This window comes from Hevea brasiliensis, chromosome 17 (genome assembly GCF_030052815.1).
Source record: "Hevea brasiliensis isolate MT/VB/25A 57/8 chromosome 17, ASM3005281v1, whole genome shotgun sequence".
Classification (NCBI taxonomy): Eukaryota; Viridiplantae; Streptophyta; class Magnoliopsida; order Malpighiales; family Euphorbiaceae; genus Hevea; species Hevea brasiliensis.
Genome location: NC_079509.1, coordinates 18,232,618 through 18,257,498, shown reverse-complemented (window position 1 = coordinate 18,257,498; position 24,881 = coordinate 18,232,618). Strand labels below are relative to the sequence as shown.

Genomic DNA, 24,881 nt, shown 5'->3' with positions numbered 1-24,881 from the left:
CACCAAGCACTCCACGTTCAGGCTCATAGATCTGGTCAGGATGTCATCAAGACTATCCGGAGACAGCCTGTCCCGATCCTCCCGAAGGCAGATGGAGGACCCCAATACCTTAGCAAAACCTGGGTTCTCCCGAACAGTCCGGTTCTTCTCCAGCGAGTGGATCAGAACTTGAGCGCCTCGAGAAAGGGGCCTTACAGGAGGTTGGGAAGGACCCCCTTCCGCACTCGAAGCGACTGGAGGAGGTGGAGGCGGCTCTTCTTGGCGAGGGGGAGATCGGACCACTTCTATGATCGGCGGTCCTGAAGGATGAGACGAGCCTCCTTGAATTTCCCCGGGCTCATGCCTGGGTGTCTGCATTTCCTCAGCCCGCTTCATCTCCCGTACCTTCCGGGAGATCTCCCTCTTTCGCTTTCGGCTCTCCTTGGAAGCTTCGCCGCTTGCCATACCTGCACAAAGAAGAGGTCAGTGAGATCGCTAAGGTCCAAAGATCTGAGATATAGAAAATACCGATGCCGAGGTCAGAGAGCTGAAGCCCGCGATCTTGGCCAGTGATCAACTCCATTGTCCAGTGATGTAGCTCGGCCGTCACAGCATCCAAACAAGAGAACTTCTCTCTGGACGCCTGATCCTTCAACTCCATCGCCATTGCACCCTCTTCCCTACTTAGGGCGAGGTGCCTTGGGAGCAAGGGACCCTGGTGCAGCCAGCTACGTGGGAAACCCTCAAAACCATTCGAAATTTTGCTCCTCAGGATAAAGAAGCGATTCTTCCAATTCTTCAGGGAGGAGGGCAGATCGGTAAAGAGCCCGCAATGTGGCTTCGCCTGGAAAAACCAATACTCGTCGTCCTTTCGACGAGTTAATCTATGCAGTTCGGCGAATACCTTAGCTGTAGGACGGAATCCCTTAGCTCGGCAGAGGCCTCTGAAGGCCACTAGGATCCGCCACGAGTTCGGGTGGACTTGGGCTATGCATACTTGGTGAAATTTTAAGACTTCCTTGAAGAAGTCGTCAAGAGGGAACCTCAGCCCGGCTTTTAGTTGCTCTTCGTATACTATAATCATGTCGTTCTCCTCGAAGAAGTGATCGGCTCGGAGATCGCCGTGACACCGGATAAGTTCGTATGAATCAGGCTCAATGTTGTACTCCTGACTGAACGACTGCAGGTCGGTTTCTTGCAAGATTGATGGCAGCTCGTCCATGGGAAGATTTTCTCTCCCTGAAGAATGTGTTCGTCTTGAGGGTCCCGCTTGGCCACGGGCGGGAGCGGAGGATGTAGGAGGTTCAGGTCGCCCGACTGGCCCTACCACCTCAACTTCGTATGATGACCATGAAACGTGAACAGAAAGGGGACTCGCCACTCTCTGACCCTCGGCGCCGCTCATTTTCAAAGGAAATAAAGAATTTAAACTAAAAGAAAGATCAAAGCCCTTACCGGAGTCTGATCGGTGTCGGAAGAACTCAAGAAAATGAGAGAATTTCGAAGTTGTTCGCGAGAGGCTGAAAATGACATAAGGGAGCAAATGGCTGGCCCATCCCCTATTTATACCCGTCCGAGCATTTAATGCTCACGGTGTCCCAAGCGGCGCATCGGTTAACGAGATCTACCAGCCTTTCCTGACACGTCTCACGAATATTCCGCAAATTCCATAAAGAGATCGGCTAACTAGAGAGCGGCAGATTAAGGTGTTTTGAATTACGGATCGGATAAGTGTCATTCAAATTAAGAGTCGGATCGGGTAAATACTTCAGAGATCGAAAAATAATCAATGCAATAATAATAAGATGATAATTGACAAAATAAAATTTTTATTTCCAAAAGATCGGATTACATCATTTGGGCGATCTCTAGGGGTCGGATTACATTAAAAGTCGAACTACATTATTTCGGCGATCTCTAGAGATCGGATTACATTGAAAGTAAAATTACATCATTTGGGCGATCTCTAGAGACCGGTGGAACATCCTATCTAAAAGGCCTATGTCAAAGCCTAGTCTCGTGGCTGAGTCAAAAGATGTGTTTGACCAGGAGACCGGCTGTTGACATCGGATAGATGTACAGCTTAGATGGGGGGATTATGACTCTCATGAGAATGAGAGAGGTCGTCATCAAAGTTACCGCTCGAAACCGAGCCACTGTCGGAACACCCAGTGTGGTCAGAAGCCAGATGAACGCCAAGGAGCAGTCACCAGTGTTAAGGGGAATATTAGCAGTCTTCTCGCCCGAAATCAGTTCGCCATTTGTATCGGTCGAACGATTCGAGATCAATGAGATTGAGGTCCTCGATCCAGGTCGGTAAGTTAGTTCGGTTCTCCCACTATCATCGAATGAGGTTATCATAATTCTCCGATCACCGGGATTGTAAATTTTCAGTCGGGGAATAAAGAAGTCCATCGAAAAAGGATCAAAAGCCACAATCATGGCCGGAACTACTGCCAGGACAGCTAGAACAGGAAAGTAAGGAGAAAAAGAGGAAAATCGAATGAGGAAAGTTTTTTCTGTCTGGGGTATATATAGAGGAAGATCAAGCATTTATTGCTAAGCAGAAAACGAAGCGAACGCTTCGGGAATCGAGGGAAATTAATGCTTTGACCGGACCGGACCTGATTAAGGGGAGGACCGGAATGATAGAGATCGGAAGAGGGGAGGCCGGTATGAAAGATCGGAAAAGGAGCATGTTAAGAAGATCGAAAAAGAGGAGAGATCGGAAGGCAAGGAGAATAAGACAAATCCCAATAACTGTCGTCAGAATCAGAGCCGAGGTAGTTAAAGCATTGCAGACGAGATCTCCACCGCACGCCTGAGAATCGCCCACAATGCTGACAGGTGCCAGAGTATGTCATGACAGTCCTGTACATCCCAATCTCCACCGTTGATCTCACTTACAAGGACGAGCCCAGAGCCTTTAGATCAAAGAAGAAGACGACAAGACCGACGCCTTTTATTCCCAACCCTTGGATCGCCCAGGTCAACAAAGTTTGGGACCGTCAGATTAGAAGAGGAAAAGGACAAGTATCCTGAGAATGATCTTAGCCGTTCATTTTGATTCTCTTTAATTCTCAAGCATCCGATCATGTCCTTTGAAATCCTGACCCTCCATCTCCCTCAAAATAGATCTTGACCCTTCATGGAGAGCACCCGGTTCCTATAAATACCTGTATGAAAACTGTTCAAAGGGACGAAGAAAAAGAGAAAAAATATAAAAGAGGTGGTAATTATAGTGGGAGAACTCTGAAACTTAATTCAGTTCGTTACTCTGCTATTTTGAGCTTTCATAAGAAAGACTTTTGAAACTAGTTTTCTAAAGTATTTTCTTGCAAGGGGATTTGTGAATACTGAAACTCTATTTTCAGGCCGTTCATCATCCTGTGACACTCTCGCTTTCTAGCTTTGTTATCTTTATTTTCACCCCCGTTGTTCAAGCTTTATTTCATCCAAACTCGGTTATTATTTTGACCTGACTGATTTTTAGAAAAGTATCCTTCATTTCACGGTGAACCTTAGTCATCAGGCTATCAGCTCGCAGTCCTATCACGTCTTGTGATTTTACAGTTGGTTCAATAGATTCGGCTCCCCACAGGTAAGTGTTTATATCGCTGCTTTATTAAGTGCTCGTTTTATTTTACGTATTTCCTTTGCCTTTACGTTTGTAATTTTCACTAAGTTTACATTACGCGAAAAAGGTTATTCCCGAGTTCATTTCTTTATTAGTCAGTCAGTTTTGTTATTCCTTATTTCCTCTAAATGCAAAAGTTCTAGCCCCGAGTAGCGAGTAAGTAGTTGGATAAACTATAGGTAACTGTATCTTAAGTGTTTCTTTAAAATAATAAAAGGTCTGAACGATAAGTCAGGAAAATAGTAAAGTTGAATCACTAGACTAACACAGATGACAATTGGGTAAATTGCCATAAGGCGGAACAAAACCAAATCTCAGCTAAATAAACGAAATAGATCGGGTATCGCTTGTTAAAAGGTATCAGTAAGGCGACCACATAGGAGGTCGATAAAGTTCGGTTTGGTATCCCTGTCTAATCCCGAGGTGACAAAGAGTTTAAAAGAACCTTCTTTCTGGTCCTCGGTATCTTTGAAGGTCAGAACCCTTAGCCTTAGGCTCCCACGATATGTGAGACTTCAAGAGGTCGGAAAAGCCTTTGTCCAACTCCCATTCAAGTAAAAGAGATCGGAGGAGAGTTCTTATCCAATTCTCAATCCAAAATTTTAAATATTTAAAAGAGATCGGAGGAGAGTTCTTATCCGATTCTCTGCTCAAAATTTTAACAAATATTTAAAGGAGATCGGAGGAGGGTTCTTATCCGATCTCCACTCAGAATTTTAATAAATATTTAAAAGAGATCGGAGGAGAGTTCTTATCCGATTCTCAATTCAAAATTCTAATAAATATTTAAAAGAGATCGGAGGAGAGTTCTTATCCGATTCTTAATCCAAAATTTTAAATACTTAAAAAGAGATCGGAGGAGGATTCTTATCCGATCTCCACTCAGAATTTTAATAATTATTTAATAGAGATCGGAGGAGGGTTCTTATCCGATTCTCAAACCAAATTTTATCCTGTGCACAAAATAATCCCAAAAATAAAAACGATACACGACGTCAATTCACTAAGGTTGTCTCATTTACTTGTGTATCTGGGCATTCCAAATTAGTGAAAAATAAAACATTCCTTTCATCTAAAGGACTAACATTCCATTCGATCCCCCCTAACTATCCATTTTAATTTATAAAGAGCGTAAAGTTAAATCTGCTTACCCACATTAAGGGACGAGGTGGGGTGCCTAACACCTTCTCCACCCGTTTACGGACCCCGAACCTAGAATCTCTACATTGGAAGTGGTTTCATTTTTAATTTGCCTTTCTCGAAATGGTTTCCTTTGATTTCCCTCAAAATCAAAGTGGCGACTCCTCACTCTTTCCACTTCGGTGAGTGCTCGTCCAGGCGACCGCAAAACACCTTGCGACAACTACTTTAAACATTAACAAAATTTAAAATTTTGTTGCTAATTGAGAAATATTGCTATATGTATGTAAAATTAAAATCATAATTTTAATTTCTTCTTCTTCTTCTTCTTTTTCTTCTTGTATGTAAAATTAAAATCATAATTTAATTTCTTCTTCTTCTTCTTCTTCTTCTTCTTCTTTGTAACACCCCTAATTTTTAAATTTATTATTTTGTGGGTAAATATTAATATTTTATTTTATTTAAATTTTAGGAAATTATTTAAAATTTTTCAGATTTTAGAAATTGGGTTCGATTTTTTGAAAATATAAAACTTTGATGATTTTTAAAAATTAATTTAAAGATCACGTGGCAAAACTAAAAATATATTTGGACTCTACGAATTTTTCTGAGTTTTCTAGAAATTTTTCGGAATTTTTGGCCCTCATTTTGGGTCCCAAGACAGAGTAAAAATTTAAAATTTTGTATCTTGAATCGAACCGGCCGAATCGAACTGGATCGGATCGGACCGACCTTTTCTTTTTCTTCTTCCTCCTCTCGCGCGCGCCCGATGTCTCCTCTCTCTCTCTCCCATTTTCTCTCTCCTCTCACCTCCCCTCGCCGCGCCACCTCCACCCCAGCCCTCCCCACTCGCCGGCGCACTGCCCCAGCACCTCCCCATCGCCGGCTGACGCTCCAGGTCGCCGGAAAATGCGCGCGAAGTTCCCCTTGTGTCAAAACTCTTCTACACCTCGAGAGCTTTCCATAGACATCAAGAACACCAAAATCCATCGAGCGATTTGCTCAATTTTTGTCCGGGAAGTTTTAGCCCATTTAGACTTTTGGGCTAGATTTCTCGCAAACTGTGAACCCCACGAGAAAATCGAGAGTATCGGAGCACTCCACTCGTCGAGAGCTTCGCGACAATATAAATTTCAAAATTTTCCGATACCGTTTTTCGATGGGTCCAACAAAACTTCGTAGTGTTTTTCCAAACACTAAATGAGCTTAGAAAATTTCATAAAAATTATGTACTAACCCCCGTATTGTGGATTTCGTGTAGGTACCTTCAATTCGTGAAAATTCAACGGTTGCCCGGGTCTGTAAATTTCTGGCTAGACAAACAGGCTACCGAAAAAGTCTTGAAATTGGGTCAAGATTTTGACTACCCCACTGTTGTCAGACATCCCGAGCGCGTCCCTGGGTCGAAATCGGCATAGGTAAACTTGAACCTTACTTTTTCTTAATTATCTAGTGCTTGAATGGGATTAAAAATCCATAAAATATTCGTGGTAGCTTAGAAAATTAAAAATCCATAAAATATTGCTAAGGACCTCGGGGTAAAGTTTTAGAATTTTTAGAGCTTATTTGGATAGTTTTTGCAAAAGGGTCAATTATAAGGACTAAACTGTAATTTTACATATTGTGATTGATGACTGTTTGGATGGGCCCAGGAGGGGCTGTGTGATGTGATTGAGTTGTAGGTGTATGGCTTGTGGATATAGAAGTGCGTTTTAAGCCCTTTTGCAGGTTGGGTAGGTCCTAGGTATAGGGGAGACTCTGCCGGATTTTTGGCATGACTTAGAACATCTTTGATCTTTTCTCAGTTTGTATTGAGTAAAATGTATTAAATAATTGTAATAAAATTGTCAGGTGAGCCGGGACAGCCTTCCTCCTCCGCCCAACCGCCACAGTGACTTCGGTTGAGTTTGTGAGTAAAATATTAATTTTAATTGTAATTTCGATATTATTATATGTTCAAGCATGTCCATGCATCACTTATAAATATGTATCTATGTAGTTAAACACTAGGCACGTTTTACATTGCATTCATAAATGTTGAAGTGTCATGGATGTTGTTTGTGGTAATTTGGAGCAGTGTGTGTGCGTTGCGTGCGTGTGATATGGTATTGGATATGGACAGGACGGGTAGACATGGCTTGAGAGACACTCACTGGGACCCGGTCCTATGGGGTAGACACGGCTTGAGAGACACTCGCTGGGACCCCGTATTTGGTTTATTAAGCGAAAGTCCTGCTTGAGAGATACTCACTGGCAGAGGTTGGATAAAGAGGGCTGTATAGGGGATCAGCTCCCATATATGTATTGTTTGACAGTGTTGGGTGTGTGAGTGCTTCAAGTTGCCTTTTTGCTGTTATAATGTGAATTATATAAAAATTTATGATGATATTGCATGTCACTCTACAGGGTGCATTAGATTTAGATAGCTATAGAGATTATGGTTAAAATTGATATTTTACTCTATGAGTCGAACGCTCACTCCTGTTCAACTTATTTTTCCAGGATACAGGAGATTTCTTATTGAGTTCTAACCTGCCTCTCTCCCTCGTAGGTAGTCTATTAATGTCTTTAATGTTTGTATAATTCTGTTAACTCCTAGAATTCCGCATGTGTTAGAAATATTTATTTGATTTGGGTCTGTAATATATTTGCCATGTTGGACCTGTAAACTTATTAAAAACATGTATGTTGGACTGGATGAGGGGGCCGAGCTCCCATTTATTTTTATGGCATCATGATTATATGGTGGGTGAGCTGAGCTCCCCAGATGATTATATATTGTGTTTACAGGTCGGGTGAGTCAAAAACTCCCCGTTGTATGGTTCATTTTATGGCTGGACTCTGTCCGGTTGAATTCTTGAAATTGGGCCCAAATGGGCCTTAGAGTTGGGTTGAGGAATAGTCAGGTTTACTGCGGGCCTCGGGGGCTTTAGGCTGGCCTAGGTCCTAGTGCCGGTCCGGCCCATAGGTTGAGTCGTGACATTCTTCTTCTTCTTCTTCTTCTTCTTATTGATTTAAAATTTTGTTGCTAATTTAGAAATATTGCTATGTGTATGTAAAATTAAAATCATAATTTTAACAATTGTTGTATTTTTTTTCTTAGTATAAATTTGTGATAATATCATAGTTTTCTAACTAATTTTATATAGAATCATTCTGTTGAATTATTTACAAATTTATTTTTTACTTAATATTTATTTATAGTTATATTTATTCAATATTTTTTTATTTATTTTAGGATTAAAAAACATGTTCATTTTAATTTTATATGTTTATTGATATTTTTATTTATTTTAGATATTTCGACATCTTAAGCACCCAAAGTATATTTTTGAATTCAATAAACTTCAATAAAACTAAAAATTTAAAAGTATATTAATTAACTTTAAAAATCCATAAAAATTATTGTGTACCTCATTTGGTCCAAGAATTAATATGCTCACAATCATCTATATAATCTAGGAAAAATGTTTAAGAAAAATTGAATTTTTAAAAATTTAAAATCGAACCTAAAAATCTAAAATATGCTAATCAACTTTAAAAATTCATAAACATTATTGTGTACCTTGATTGAGAATGATCTAAAAATTAATATGCTTACAATCATCAACATAATCTATGAAAATTTTTTAAGAAAAATAGAATTTTTAAAAATTTCAAATCCAACCTAAAAATATAAAATATGCTAATCAACTTTGAAAATTCATAAATACTATTGTGTACCTTATTTGAGAATAGTTCAAGAACTAAGGATGTTCACGACCATCTATATAATCTAGAAAAATGTTAAAAAAATATAATTTTCAAATTTTCAAATTGAACCTAAAAATCTAAATATGCTAATCAATTTTAAAAATTCATAGAAATTATTGTGTACTTTATTGAGAATGGTCCAAGAATTAAAGATGTTGAAAATCATCTACTTAATGTTAAAAAAATTCAAATTGAGCCTTTTTTAGTTTGGAATTGTCGGTACAAATATACTAATTCTGATTTTGGTTTAAAACTATATGTTCGAACTGACCAATTCTGGTTCTAGTTCAGCAAGAGAAGAATCGTAATCGACTTTCTCTAAGACCGATTCCGGTAAATCTCAAATTCAACCTAAATTAATCTTGATCCGATTCACAGTCTGAACTAGAACGTGGCCTGTTCTACTCACCCTATTATAAAATAGACACTTAACTACTAAACATACATATTAGAACTTCAATGGCACAATGATCTTTACGAATTACGACAACAAAAATAATTTAAGAATATAAGGTGTCAATGTTTTCGATTCTTTTTAGGGTTAATTACTAAAAAAATCATAAAATTTGTCAATTTTTGCATTAAATCCTAAAATTTACATAATTACTAATTAAACTTTGACATTTGATTGGTGTCTCAAATTGACCGGACCGTCAATAAACTATTGGTATATTTCAACAAATAAGAAATTACAAATTAAATTCTGTTATACTTTTTATTTTTATCAACACTTCAACTCTTCTCATAAAATAATTAATTGGTGTATTATTTTAATCACACTATTCACTAAAATGTATTTATTTCTCAGTGATTTTATTTTCAATTTCTTCTAATTCTATAACTTTCTTCTTAAAAACATTTCTTTGCTAAAACAAATATGTGAGTAATTCTTTCTCCGAACCATTGTAAGGTGGATCAAACTATTGGAAGGAAGAACATTTATTCTCTTTAATCCATTGTCAATTAATATCAGTTATCAACAAACTTATAAAGTGCAGCTCCCAACTAAAATAGTTAAAACAAAAATCATTACAATTACCTCCTAAGTACCACATACTAACGGTTTATTGATGATCGGATCAATTTGAGATATCAATCAAACGTGAATGTTTAATTGATAATTATGTAAATTTTAGAGTTTAATTACAAAAATTAGCAAGCTTCATGATTTTTTTAGCAATTAACCCTTCTTTTTATTAATTTTACTATTAAAATTAAACATCATATCTTTTTTGTATTATTAAGATTTTTAAAGTTTCATAGTTATCATTAATTTATTAATACCAAAAAAAAATAAAATTCACTTTTTCACTCCACAAAAGAAAGGGAAAAAAAATCATGTTAAAGGACGGAAAAAATTCATTTAAAAAATAAAAAATGACATACAGAAAAATAATATTTAAAAATCCTACTAAAAAAATTAATAATACTGTTAGCATTCTCTCTCTCCATCTCCATCTCTCTCTCTATATATATGATTTACAATTTATAGATCCTCTATTACTATTTCATCTAATGAAGTTTTTTTTCCCCAAATTTGTTAAAAGAAAAAAAAATCTCAATATTGAGTAAAATTTTTAAATTCAAATAACTTGTGAAATTTTCATTCCAATTAGGCAAGTCCAAACGACTAAGCTCTTATACATATATTTTATTGACAAATTTCAATATTAAAATTAATTTTATAATTATAATATTGCCAGAGTCTAATAAAAAAATTAATTTTGTAGGAAACAATATAAAAATATTAAAATACACCATTTAAATGAAAAATTATAAAAATATTTTTAATGTGTCGAATTGAATTAAAAATAAATAAAAATGTGAACAGAGACCTTGTCAAATTATTAGGTATTTTCGATGGTAACTCACAACTTCATAAGACTCATTTTTCTTATTTTAAAGATAATTAATTTTTTTTAAGTGTAAGAAATATTGATTTGTGATGTATTTGGCCAAGTATTTTCAATTAGTACTATTTGTTTTAGGTTTGATATGGACGGTAATGGGTCGAGTTTTTACGGATATTCGATCTAATTAAACCCTAATAAAAAGAGTTTAGACTGTGTATAATTGAGTTTGAGTTTAAAATCGAATTTGAGTTATATATATTAAATATTCGTTACCTTAACTTAATTATATAAATATTTAATTAAATATAAAATATATATTATTCATAATAATTTTTATATAAATTTTTAATTAAAATATATAAACTTAAATAGATTTAGATATTTTTTAAATAATAATAATAGAATTTATGGTTGATTCAAATAATTAAAAATAAAATTTAAATAAATTTAAGATGAATTTTTATTTTAAAAAATATTAATTAAATTTAAATTTAAATAAAATAATTTTTACGAACACCGAAGCCATTCTATTTGAATGTTTCCTGCTGACTGGTTTAACTGTGTGTATTTTGTTAAGTTTTCTTCAGAATTCTTAATAAAGATTTAATTTTAAAACGACGAGGGTAATTATCTGTACAAAATGGAAAATAGGCAAATACCTACTAAAATATAAATGATTTTTATATTTTAATTAGAAAGAAAGATTTACTTGACAGATGACAGTTGGACCAACGATCGAGTAGGGGCAAACAAGTAAAAAGATGCATTCTTGTTTCTTGAAAATTAAGGATGTGGACAGAGCTGGGAGTAACTGTAATCTGTAAACTGTAAGGTCAATGTGTAAGAAAGAAATTATGATTGCAGAAAAGCTTATGTATATGTATATATATATATATAGGACAAGGCGATATTAAAGAAGCCAATAACACCAATAACGACCGATATAAACATAACAAATAGAAATTCCCAGGCAGGCTTTAGGAACCAAAGAAAGAAAGCTCTCTTTACGTCAATCAAGAATGGACACTCTGCGAAACAGAGGAGTCTTTAGGGTTTCAGTGTGCGGCCAAGAAGAGATAGAGCAGTTGTCTAGAGATGGCAGCCATTACAGCCTCTCTACTGCGGTTTTACCTTCACTTGGTGCAAGAAGTAACCGCAGAGTCAAGCTCAGGAGGTTCATTGTATCTCCTTATGACCGTCGCTACAGGTGATGATCATATATATGTTGCTTTCTTGTTTTTGTTTCTGGATTTTCTGGTTATTGTTTCTTGTTTTGATCTTTTTGTTTATGATTTTAAGCTTGTTTTTATTGGTTTATTTTGAACTGGTTGGTATTGACTTGAGTTCTGTTATTGGGTTATTTTCTGCATTTATTTTTAATTTTTTCGGGGATGTGGAAAAGAATGACACTGGACTCCGTGTTTCTTTGTTTATTACTATTAACTTTTCTTTTTTTATTTTGTTATGCTTTTTCTGTTTCTGGGCTCTTCTTACTGGGGTGGAAGATTTCAAAGTACGTCCTTGTCATTTTGTGTTTATAGCGATAAGTATCTTTTTTCTTTCCATTTTGTGTTGCATTTCCTTTACTGTTTTCTTGTTTCTTTTTGTTTTTTAACCTTGTCTGCAGGTATTTGGAGAGAGGTCTTCTGGTTTTTCTATTGTAATTAATTTCAGTAACTTAATGGTTTGTGACATTATTTTGTTTTTTGAAGGGGGGGGGGGGGGTGTTTGTGGTGGAGAGGGGGCGTGGGGGTTGGAGAAGGTCGGTTTCTCAAATCTTTGGTAGTTTCAGCCTTCTGCTATGTTGTCAACCAAATACTATGGGCCTTTTCTTGCTTGATGATTCCACGGCAATCAAAGATATTATTTATTCATTATAAACTCTATTTTTGTTGTCATGTTCTAAAAGAGAGAGTTGATAGTAATCATTTTTTAGAGGGTTAAAATGATTTTGTTGAATTGTCACTCGGTCATGCCAGAAATGTACCTAACTGGAGGCCGTGCGAATCTTCTGGTTTGACTAGTACTGAAAGCATTCTTCAGGTTCTTTAGTATCTGTTTTTGCTTTCTTTTCCCCTTTCTGCAATGCCCTTTTGTAATTTATTTTTAAAATTTTTCTACTTCTTGATGTAAAATTAGAAAATAATGAAACTCGGGGTAGCCTGGAGCTTTGACTGGTATTGCTTTTCGGGGATGATTAATTGCAGATAGTAACCAATCAGCAGCAGAGTTTTAAATACTTGCACTTTCAGTTGTTAATTTTACATATTCTGTGCTATAATAAAAAAGTAGTAGCCGTAAAGAACAAGTGTGCTAAAGCTAAGGCTTTAAATGACTTATGCAGAATATGGGAGACTTTTCTTGTTGTTCTAGTCATCTATACTGCTTGGGTATCGCCTTTTGAATTCGGATTTCTCAAGAAACCAGAGGGACCACTCTCCATTGCTGATAATGTTGTCAATGGATTCTTTGCTGTAGACATAGTTCTTACCTTCTTTGTAGCTTACCTTGACAAGACCACGTACCTACTTGTTGACAATCCAAAAAAGATTGCTTGGAAGTATTTGAGTTCCTGGTTTGCCTTCGATTTCATATCCACAATCCCATCTGAACTTGCTCGGAAAATCTCTCCGCAATTATTCCTATCATATTCATATGGCTTGTTCAACATGCTTCGCCTTTGGCGGCTTAGAAGAGTTAGTGCTCTATTTTCCAGGTAACAGGTTTTTCCCTCAGCTAGCTTGTAATTTAACCAATTTGGACTTTTGGGGCTTTGGTAGTTTGATGCAGCCCCTGAAGGAAGTGTTTTATTTATTAGTTAGTAACTTCAGCTATATACTTTTTTTCAACAGATTGGAGAAGGATAGGAACTACAACTACTTCTGGGTTCGATGTGCCAAGCTTATTTGCGTAAGTAATCATGATGAGAAGAATGTGTTTGATGTGAAATTACACTGCGTTTTTCTGGATATTCAATGTCTTATTAGTACATGGATTCTCCCTGTAGGTCACCCTTTTTGCAGTTCACTTTGCTGGATGCTTCTACTATCTTATTGCTGCACGTTATCATAACCCTGATAAGACATGGATTGGAGTATCTTTAGGGGACAATTTTCTTGAAAGGAGTTTGTGGATCCGATATGTGACTTCAATTTACTGGTCTATTACTACTTTAACAACTGTTGGCTATGGTGATCTCCATCCTGTGAATACAAGGGAGATGATCTTTGACATCTTCTATATGCTTTTTAACCTTGGATTGACAGCATATTTGATTGGAAACATGACCAACTTGGTTGTTCATGGGACTAGTCGAACTAGAAGATTTGTGAGTGATTCTAATTCATTGATATCTTGATCTGCATCTGACTTTTTTAGCTGTGCTGAATGTTTTCCGGTTCTTGCATTCATTATTTATAGCCTTCCCTGTACTTTTAAAATTCGCAGAGAGATGCCATACAAGCAGCTTCAAGTTTTGCTCAGAGGAACCAACTGCCTCTTCGCCTGCAAGATCAGATGCTTGCACATCTGTGTTTGAAGTTCAGGACAGATTCCGAAGGACTGCAGCAGCAAGAAATTCTTGATTCCCTTCCAAAAGCAATTCGTTCGAGCATTTCACATTATCTCTTTTACTCTCTCCTGGACAAGGTTTACTTGTTCCATGGGGTTTCCAATGACTTGCTTTTCCAGCTGGTAATTCACCCAAACTTTTGTATTTGCTTTGTATCGATGGAGTGATTGCTTTCTTAAGTGAATGTTCACGTTTGGAATTTTTTTTTTTTTTTGTTTCTGTGTATGAATTTCAAAGGTTTCAGAGATGAAAGCTGAGTATTTTCCTCCCAACGAAGATGTGATTTTGCAGAATGAAGCTCCAACAGACTTCTATATACTTGTCACCGGTGCTGCGGTAAAAACCCAACTTCAACCTCATGGGCACTATTGCCCCCAAATTTTTTTATCTGTGCACTTGAAATTGAAGTTGGGTTCACTTTGTTGCTAGTAGAAACACATATTTCAAGTAAAAATAGGATGTTCAATTTTAGTAAAAGTTTATCAAAGTATGGCCTCTAATATTTGAGTTACTTGACAGGATCTACTTGTGTACAAAAGTGGAGTTGAACAGGCAAGTCCCATCTCTTGAAACAGCTTTTAACCTCAAGGACAATACTGTTGGCATCAAGCACTGTGGTTTTATAGTTCAACTTTTGCAGAAGAAAATTATTTTGGATCATTGCAGGTTGTTGGGCAAGTAAAAAGTGGTGATCTTTGCGGTGAGATTGGGTTGCTTTGTTATAGGCCACAGCTTTTTACTGTGCGCACCAAAAGATTGAGCCAGCTACTACGACTGAACCGTACTACATTCTTGAACATTGTTCAGGCCAATGTTGGAGATGGGACCATAATCATGAATAATCTCCTTCAGGTCCGTAAACTCAAATGAACCTGGTGACATTGAATCCATAACTAGAATACAAATCTTTTCCTAAACAAAGATCTTTTCCACAGTGTTTGGTTGTATTTGCTTGTGAAACTTTTCTAATGTTACGAACTTTTTGTTCTTGGTGGGGCAGCATTTGAAAGAACAAAAGAACCCAATTATGGAGGGAGTTTTGCTTGAGACAGAGAACATGCTAGCTCGTGGTAGAATGGACCTACCACTCAGTCTATGTTTTGCTGCACTTAGGGGAGATGATTCCTTGTTACATCAGTTGTTGAAAAGGGGGCTGGATCCAAATGAATCAGATAGCAATGGGAGGTCGGCTCTGGTATGTGAAAGTGAAACTTTTTATAAACTGTTTTTCTTTCCCCCATCAATATGTGATTTTCTCTAGAATACTAATGCTCACTATCTTTTTTCCCCCAAAAAATTATGTCTATTAGCATATAGCAGCCTCAAAAGGAAGTGAGAACTGTGTGCTTCTTTTACTAGATTACGGGGCAGATCCTAATTGTAAAGGTAATTTCTTTTCTATTGCCAAATCCATGATCAGGGCAGTTTTATTTGAATCATTTTCCATACTGGGTGAATGCAGATCTTTCTTATTTATATAAACTCCGCTGTCTTAGTTAATTTGTATGTGAATGCAGACTCAGATGGAAATGTTCCTTTATGGGAGGCAATGCTGGGTGGTCATGAAGCAGTGACCAGACTGCTGATACAAAATGGTGCAAGCATAAATGCTGGAGATGTAGGTCATTTTGCTTGCACTGCCGCTGAGCAAAATAGTTTGAAATTGCTGAAGGAAATTGTCGATCATGGCGGGGATGTTACATGCTCCAGGAAGAGTGGAACCACAGCCCTCCATGCCGCAGTTTGTGAAGGCAACACTGAAATAGTCAGGTTTCTCTTAGACCATGGTGCAGATACTGACAAACCAGATATTCATGGCTGGACTCCGAGGGATCTAGCTGACCAACAAGGACATGAAGAAATAAAATTCATTTTCCAAACTTGTAAAGAGCCTAAAACTCAGTCTGTTGTTGCAATTCCTGAGGAGAAGGAGCCTGGAATTAGATATCTTGGCAGGTTTACAAGTGAGCCAACTATACGTCCCGTGTCTCATGATGGCTCATTCTCAGGTACAGATGGATCATGGGGCCATAATCGTCCCAGACGCAGAACTAATAATTTTCACAACTCGCTCTTTGGGATGATGTCTGCTGCCCACAAGGGGGAGCAAGAATTGCCATTCCCAGTTAGCCATCCTATAGCAGCAGAAAACTATGGAGCTAACCCTGCAAGAGTAATAATTAGTTGCCCAGAAAAGGTAGAAATTGCAGGGAAGCTTGTTCTACTCCCCAAGAGCTTGGAGGAGTTATCGGAGATTGGTGCTAAGAAATTTGGGCTGACGAATGCCAAAGTTCTGAGCAAGGAAAGAGCTGAAATTGATGATATTGAGGTAATTAGAGATGGTGATCATATTTTAATTGTAAGTGATCGAATTGATCATTAAAAATTTGAAAGCCAATGTATTAAGAATTTCATAGGAATTATTAATTTTCAACAAATCCTGAAATTAAGGATCAGCTCAACTTTTCACCTAAAACAAACTAGCTAAAGTTCCATTACACAAAACATTACAAATAGAAGATTCAAAATGCTGAAAATTCATAATGAAGGTCAATTTGCCTCAGCAAATTCTATTAGACATAAATGTCAAAGTTAGGTCAATTTTATCCTGAAACTGACATATTGGGTTAATTTGCTTCAATTTTTGATGTCGGAATCCTTGAATATTTGATTTTGTTTTTCAATTTTAAGGTGAGATTGAGAGTGATCGTATTGATTTTTTTTTATTATTATTTTATTTTTTGAATGAACAGATAAAGAACATGGAGAGAGAGTGATTGAATTGTAATTTTATTTTTTTTAAACTTTAGGGATTAACTTGTAAAATACTAAAATTTCTATTTAATCCATAAATAGGGTACAGCATATAGCTAAAAGTTATGTCAAATTAATTTAATTTGTTAATTTCAAAGTGTAATTGATACAACTATTATATTTTATACTTGATTAAACTTTACTCTCAATTTAGAGGGTGAAATTAACCTTTTGTCGTTGTAAATGCTCTAGGTTAGCACCTCTCTGGACATCATAAGTCATCCCCTCTGAGTAAATGCTTGCGAAGTAGTATTAAGGAAACTTCATCCGGCTGTCTCACACATCTACTCAACCAATTGAAAAAGGAAGTCAATTTATTCAACCACGTGAACCCATTTGCAGCCAGCCATCTCTCCCTCGCTGCCTCACCCATCATATAAACAAACCCATCTCTAAACGCATTATCAACCGCTGCCAATTCTCTTTGCATGTCTTCTCGATTATCTTCTCTTATGAAGTCCTTCAACTCATTCACCAGCATCTCCTCAAATGATTCCTGATCCTTTCTTGAATCCTCCTTGCATCCATACCTCACAATAGATTGGAAAATCATTAAACCCTCAGGCTCTACTCGCTGAAACAAGAACTGAACCCTCAGAAGGGACTTTGCTGATGGATATTGATTTAATTGAAACAAATATAATACTTGTATGTAAGACTAGAATACTTGAGATATAATGAATAAAAATAGGCGATACACCAAGACCAAGCCGAGTATAAAATAAATCAAGAGCTTGCACCCGACGGATCCTCTGATCAGGTGTTTTCAAAGTTCTCAGGGAAAGATCGAACCTTCCCAGATTTAAGGCAGTGGAATCTTTGAAAGACGCTGAGCAACCATACATTCAGTTCAGTGGGTGAATGTAAATTAAATTTATACAAGAGCAGAGATTGATTCGCATCCCACTATAAGCTCCACAAGCCGTCGCAAGTCATAACGCATTCATAGAAAATGAGAATACACTTTCTTTCGTCCTTGTTATATCAGACAAACTTGGCAAACAAATTGAAAATGCAGCATCTTTATCTCGGTAAGTAACAATATGAAGCTTTTCAAAATCCTGATTACTTAGAGACACTTCGGAGTGTCTTACAGCTTCACTAACCCTCCCATTATTATAAAAGCTTAAGCATTTTCAGACGTTCTTCATGTTCTGAATCCAACTTTGGTGGTGTATAACAGCCATGAAGATCATCTACTATGTATTCCTGCCAAATTTTAACAATAAGTCGGTCAGGATTCCTAAATTGTAAAATCAAGTCCTAAAAGGTAATGTTAGCAGAATCAAACCCAGCACTGACTTGAAATATTTGTGTGTGGGTGCGTGTTTTCTTTTGGATCAGTCAGATGTTGGTAGCACTGCACAAAGGTCTTACTATAGAGATTCAAATAGTCAACATCTCTATGGCATAACACAGAAGCAATAGCAAGGACTAAGAGATTACCTTTGTCAGCTCCCTCTTAGTAAGAATGTGGTAATGTCTCTGCCAGATCTTCTGAATGGCCATGGTGGCAGCAAGGAAACCATAAGCTATGCCTAGAATAGCAAAGATAACAACAAAAACCAAAACCAAGGCAAAGCATGCCTCCATAGAAGCAGGAAAGCAGTCGAGAATTCCCCATCCATAACAGCAGTTCTGGCAGCCAGCCATTCGTGGATCATTACTATTGAGGGAGGAGCAATGTAGTATGAGGCCAAAAAACCCAAGCAGCACAAAGAATGCTAGTACACCTGGTACAATTTATTTTCACAGTACAAAGAATAATAATCAACCAGTATCCTTCACTCAATAGGACAGCAAGGGAGAGGTATGAAAGCAAGTAGTATCTTCCATTTTTACATTATTACCATATACAGAAAAATCATACCAATGTGAACAAATCGACACAACAATCAAATTAATCCTATATCAAAAACTACAAGCAATTATTTATAGTGAGCCACGATGCCTGGCCACTTTTCAACCATATTCTGGAGCAAATCCACTAGCAGTTAGTTTTCAAAGAAGATTCCCTGCTATAAAGGAGGGTATTTTAACACAAGGTGTCAGATACAACTCTAGTGGTAGATAACAAAGAGAAGTGCACATTAAGCGTACGTAACATTCACATAAGAAGGGGGCAAATATCGCAGAAAAGTCCAAGGTAGGAGTTCAATTTAGAAACAAAATAATCCTTCTTCTCCGTAGCCTATATCCTTATCATCAGTTTTCTAATTGAGCAAAATAGAGGATAAATGCCAGAAATTAGAGAAATAGAAATATGCTAGTAAACTGGCATATCAATATTACTTAGCACTAGAAATTTAGAATAGAACTTCCAATCCTAGCAAGGAAAAAAATTTCCAGCTGCCAAAACCATAAAACTTACCTATACAATAATAAAATGGTATAGGATGTTTTGACAGGATTCGATCCCAACCGTCACTGAATGAATTCCGAAAGGCGCCATCTTTATCCATAAGGTATGCAAAGCCACCCATTGCAGCAATCATCTGAATAATCGATTTTCTCAGAAACAAAATAGAACTTCAAATATAGATGCATGCAGAATTCAATGTACTTCTTAATTTCAAGCCATATAAAGATGCTTAAGTAGAGCTAAATAAATCTGCTTTTTCCACTAGAAAGAAATGTCAGATGACTTGGTTCACACCTCTTCATCTCAAAATTAAGATTCCATGGATTAATCTTTCTTCTTTTTTCCCCTTCTATGTCTTTTACAGTAAAAAATAAAAAAAATAAATAAAAAGTTGACATGTTTGCCACTTTGCATGTGACTATGAACCCTGTCTTCTTCTTTATTATTTTATTTCCGCTGGACTGGGAAGTTGTGATGAGATAAGAAAGGTCTAACCCCACTGGACAACCATAGGTCCAACCTCCAAATGAACTAGAAGAAAAAGGAAAAAGCTATTGTAATGAAAGCACTCACAGTTTGCACAGCCAGAAATACAATGACAACATCTCTTGTAACAAAAAGTCTGAATTTAACTTTACGCCATGAGTTGTCCTCAAATAATGCAACTCGAAGATGAAATTGGGCCTTGCATGTCGTGCAGTGAGAGAAAGCAAATCCTTCCTATCAAAGAAGACAGAAGGGGCTCATTAGATCAATGGCAACAATAAATTAACACCTGAAAAATGGAAATTTATTATTAATATCAATTGAAAAATAATTGCACTACCTTTACTGAGCGCCAATGATCAAGGCATGAACGATGGACAAACTGCTGGGTGCCTTTGCACATGCATGGAGATATTAATTCATCACCTATAAAATAAAACACCATTAGGAAAGCAAATCAGAAAAGAAGAATATATAAAACAAAAATATAACTTCAACATATAATACAAGCCAAGAATATTAATTTATAGCAATCCAACAAAAACATGGAAACAAGATGAAAAACTTCAATGCGCAAACACTACTTCCTGTCAACAATTACGAATGAAAGATGTTTTCCTCAGTAACTAGAGCTTTATGTCAAGTGAAGGCTGATCTCAAAAGTTCATTTTTCATTTTATAATATCAAATTTAAATTGGGAGAAAAGTAAATGGCAACACTTAGTGCACAGAAGTTGCTACCAATGAGGATGCTTAGGTTGAGAAGGGAAACCCAGAAAATCAGTTACCTTGCAGGGTATCCATTGATTCTATCAAATGTACAAATAGGAAGCAATGGTGTCCATGTTATGATGTTATATTCAGCTGGATGCTCTAGGGTGGAATTAAATAACATGGGAATTACACAGAAGTAGAAGCAGCTGAACCTAGTGAATCATAGTTTGTGAAGGAAAAGCTCATCATATTTCTCCAACACTAATCCACCACCACCCAACAACCCCACCACCCCCCCCACCTAATCGAGTACTGGATTTTTATGGAATGATTCATTTTCCTTAACTATTAGCCTTGGACTATTCATGTTCTTCAAACAAGGAAAGTTCAATTAGTCCTCTCTTAGAATGGAAAAATAAAAAACATACCTAAATTCATTACAATACTAAGCTGAACAAACAATTACATTACTCAGTGTGCATAGTCAACAACCTATGTGGACCAGACAAACAGCGCATGTATCAAGCTGCTACATGATAGAAACCCTATTGGGGTTTGATCACTCTAGTTTTCCCAGATAACGTGGACCATAATTAATAAAGGTTTGGCTCAGGTAAATCTCAAACGAATGGAATAGCAAAACAAGGTATTAACTTTTTCTTCAAGTGTGACGTCCAATTTTACTCGTATACTGAATCAATTCCTTTCGATTGTTAGTTGCCCACTTAATACAAACACTCATGAAAGGATAAAACAACTATTCTGTGAATCAATATCAACAAAATTCGCACACCACTTCAGATATCAATAAAGCTAAACTAAACATCCAAAATTCATCCAAGAAGGATACCGAGGAAGAAAAAAAGAACTTGTTTGTCACCTAGCTCGCAATCGCTCTCGAGACAAATGCGGCAACAAGGAATAGAATCATTCTCGATATCATCTTCAATGTTAATCTCAGTCGAACTTCCTGGTAGCAGCGATGATGAATCAGCCTTGTTTACGAGCAGAGGATCAGAGTCGCTCGGATTCCCTGTACCCACTGGCTCCAGCTGCACTTCCCCTATCATCGATAACCCTCTCTCTAGATATATATAAATCCAACAAAACAGAGGTCGCAAGACCCTAATTGATCACAATTCACAAATTGGCAGACACCAAACGATAATTGAACGAAAACCAAAAGCTCAAATAAAAATGACGGGGAAAGAGAGACAGTGAAAATAGACAAACACTATACAATCTAGTTACCCCTATAAAGGCAAAGGAAAATATCGAAATTTTATAGGTTTTCAGATTTTGACTCAGAACTCTAAAAATTGGAAATGCCGATGCATTTTCTAAGCTGCCAAACAGAGAGCTAAGAATCTAGCAAAAGGAACACGATTTCGATAATGACTAAGATTAACTAATTTACAGAAGAAAAATAGAATGATTTGATTTAAAATAAAATAAGAAGCCGTGATTGAATTATTCGTATTGATTTAATTGGCGTTAACAACCTATAATTTTTCTCGGGGAGGTAAAGTCAACTCCTTTTCTTATTTTCTGATAAGTTTCGCCAGAAACTTGTGGGCCCTAGACGTGACTATGTCCTTACCTAGTTTGCGCCTTTGGCGTACAGCGCGCTGCATTGGTTTAAGTAGTTGAAATGCCGCTATTCAGCTTATATAAAAATAATTTAATAATTATTAAATTTAATAATTATATTTATTATATATTTTTTAATTAATTATATATAAATTTTAATATTGACCCCTTGGCCTTCCACGTAGAATCCATGTTGATTTTGACACAAGTTGGTAAAACGATTTGTCATTTTAGCTGACTTGTCATTTCAGCCCAAGAAGCCCAACTCATCTCTTTACCCATCAGAGCTAGACTCGGCCAGGGTCCGAATTAGGTGCAAAACTGAATTAAAATTCGCCTGATCAAATTTAAAATCAAAATTAAACACCATCAAACCGAAATCATCTTGGAATGGAGCCGATTCTGGTCCCTCCCTCCTTTAAATAATGAATCAGATAAACCACATGATCTTGTAAGGTTCAAACTCTCTTTTTTTCTTTTAAGTAAAAAATTTGAAAAAAAAAATTGCATTATTTTAACTTGAATTGAACCTAAACAATTCTCTTTTTAACAAAAGAAGTGAATTTTTAAATTTTACTAATCTTATTAAAATGTAAATTTATATTATATTATTAATTTAATATTACAAGCAAACAGTAAAAAATATTTTGATAAAAAATATTTTATTAGAAAACAAAACTCAAAATTACCACAGTGTTCAAAGGAAACAAGTTGAGAAATTTATTCACAATCATGAAAATAATATATTTAAAATGCAAAGTAAATTTATTTGACATTCCAAAAATTACATGAAAAAAAAATTATCTTGATGTATTTATCTTCAACCAAAAAGAAAATAGTAGCTTTAATCTTTATAGAGCAGAAAATTAAGAAAAGGATGCTCAACTAATTAAGTCTGCATATTTTGAGAGGGCGGGAAAAAAATCGACTCCTCCATTTCCATGAATTAAATTCATATTCTTATAAAGGTCTTGTTCGGTAACAATTTTTAAAGTAGTATTTAGTGTTTTAACCTGAATCAAAACACTACTTTATACTGTTCGATAACATGATATTTATATTAGCTTTTAAAGGTTAAGAGAGTGGTTTATGAAAAATTATCCCTCATAGCTTTTAGAAATTGAATGAGTGTTTTGACTATTATCAACAAAATTTTATTACTATTTTTATATTTAACAGCTAATTCAACAGTTATTTTTACTAAATATTTCTACTTTAACAGCTATATAAATAATCAACCACTAATAGCCAATATCTAATAGTTAACGGCTACTAAAATAACTAATATTGCCAAATATGACCAAAGAATAAGCAATAAAGAGCCAAAAAGTTCAGGCTATGTCACTTGTGAACTAAAAAAAAGCATAGAGGAAGGGGCAAATATGTAACTCAATTTGGAGGATATATTGGAGGATATAATTGTAATTCAATTCACCCAAATCAATTTGGAAGTACTGTTCCTTTCAGAACTCACTTTTATTAAATCCTATATAGATATTGATTGTGCTTGATTTGAGTTTGGTATGGGATGTGATTAAGGAAATAAGCAATAAACAACAAAATGCATATAGGTAACAGCAAGAGAACAAGCTGCACGAGACCCTTGAAGAAGCATTTGAAGATGGGTCATTTGCAAAAATCCAAGACAAGGATGAGAAGTCATTCTTAAATCAAGAAAGAACAGCTACTGGAAGGTCATGCACGTGCACAAGCAATCTCTTGAATGGTATTGTGCTTGAGGAAAAGAAAGTTGAGAAAAAGGAGGATTATTCAGTGTTCCCAGAAGATATGCTTCTCTCTGAGTAAATGAGTCCCACTTCCTTCTAGACAAAAAATAAAAAATAAAAAATAAAAAATAAAAAATAAAATCTGAAATTTGATGTCTGAGTCTATAGATGCTATAATTTTGCCAGGAGAAGAGGAAGTTCCACACAAATTTTATGCCCGAAAAACATAATTACTTATGTAATTAGATAAGGGTTTAATTGATTAAAACCGTAAACCTAATTGAGCTCAATTACACTCTCATCTTAATTTTAAGGCCCAATTGGATTGTGGCCCAATTAAATAATAATAATAAAAAGAATATGATGGATCAAAATAAAATAAAGTTTAGTTCTTAGAATTTGATTAAAATTTATAATTCTAAAATCAAATCCCTGAAATTTTAATAAACGTTAAAATTTTAATTAACTTATCGTAAATTCTAACAAAAATAACTAAAATGCTTTTAACTTTATTTTCAATTTAAAAATAATTTAATTCTAAAATTTTATTTTATTAACAATTTAATATTTAAAGTTTTATTGTTTTATCACCAATTTAGCCTCTAGGTCCCATTAAATTAAAAAGTTTTAAATTTAAATTATAATTATTAAAAAAATTGAGTTAATTACTTTAAGGTCTTTAAAAATTTTAGTTAATTACAAAATTATTCATATATTTTACAAATTGATCCTTAAATATTATAACTATTTATAAATAAACCTTTATAATTTTATAAAATTATATTTTATTATTATTTTAATGATATATAAATAATTTTTATATTTTTATCAATTTATAATATTCTCATATATCATATTATAATGTCAAATGTAAAAAAAATATATATATATATATATATATATATATATATATATAAATATAACGTTAATTGTTAATAAACATCAAGGACTAAATCATTTTTGGATTGAAAATAAAGTTAAAGGTGTTTTGGTCATTTTCACAAAATTTAATAGCAATTAATGGCGATTCTAGTGATAGGGATTTACTCGTAGGTTTATTAAAATGTCAATGACCAAATTGCTTGATTTTAAAGCTACAAGAATTAAGTCGTAGATTTAACTAAATTTTGGAAACTTTATAAAATAAAATCTCAAAGATCAAATTGTTTTCATATTGAAAATAAAGTTAAGATTATGCTGATATTTTTCTTAGAATTAAAGGCAAATTAACATAAATCTAACAGCAAAAATTAAC

At 35.3% G+C, this 24,881-nt stretch overlaps 2 protein-coding genes across 5 annotated transcripts; one reads left to right on the top strand and one right to left on the bottom strand.

The window, feature by feature from the left end:
• Window positions 1-11,221: 11,221 nt before the first annotated feature.
• On the top strand, window positions 11,222-16,389 carry LOC110639545 (potassium channel AKT1). Its single transcript, XM_021790545.2, has 11 exons — window positions 11,222-11,569; window positions 12,707-13,078; window positions 13,215-13,272; window positions 13,370-13,690; window positions 13,810-14,055; window positions 14,171-14,269; window positions 14,453-14,485; window positions 14,600-14,785; window positions 14,934-15,128; window positions 15,244-15,319; window positions 15,451-16,389. Exons 1-11 carry the CDS (start codon window positions 11,382-11,384, stop codon window positions 16,314-16,316), a joined length of 2,640 nt encoding a protein of 879 aa, XP_021646237.2. The 5' UTR covers window positions 11,222-11,381; the 3' UTR covers window positions 16,317-16,389.
• Window positions 16,390-17,689: 1,300 nt separating this feature from the next.
• On the bottom strand, window positions 17,690-21,837 carry LOC110639546 (uncharacterized). Of its 4 annotated transcripts, none has more exons than XM_058140281.1 (7): window positions 21,160-21,837; window positions 19,936-20,021; window positions 19,683-19,829; window positions 19,119-19,242; window positions 18,194-18,480; window positions 18,050-18,119; window positions 17,690-17,956 (listed from the first exon to the last, which is right to left on the bottom strand). In XM_058140281.1, the coding sequence occupies exons 1-7, from the start codon at window positions 21,377-21,379 to the stop codon at window positions 17,940-17,942; spliced, it is 951 nt and encodes a 316-aa protein (XP_057996264.1). In that variant the 5' UTR covers window positions 21,380-21,837; the 3' UTR covers window positions 17,690-17,939. The 4 variants fall into 4 exon arrangements, with proteins under 4 accessions (XP_057996264.1, XP_021646239.2, XP_021646238.2 ...); XM_021790547.2 differs by having other exon boundaries at window positions 18,050-18,107; XM_021790546.2 differs by lacking the exon at window positions 18,050-18,119 and having other exon boundaries at window positions 21,160-21,832.
• Between the last annotated feature and the right edge of the window lie 3,044 nt (window positions 21,838-24,881).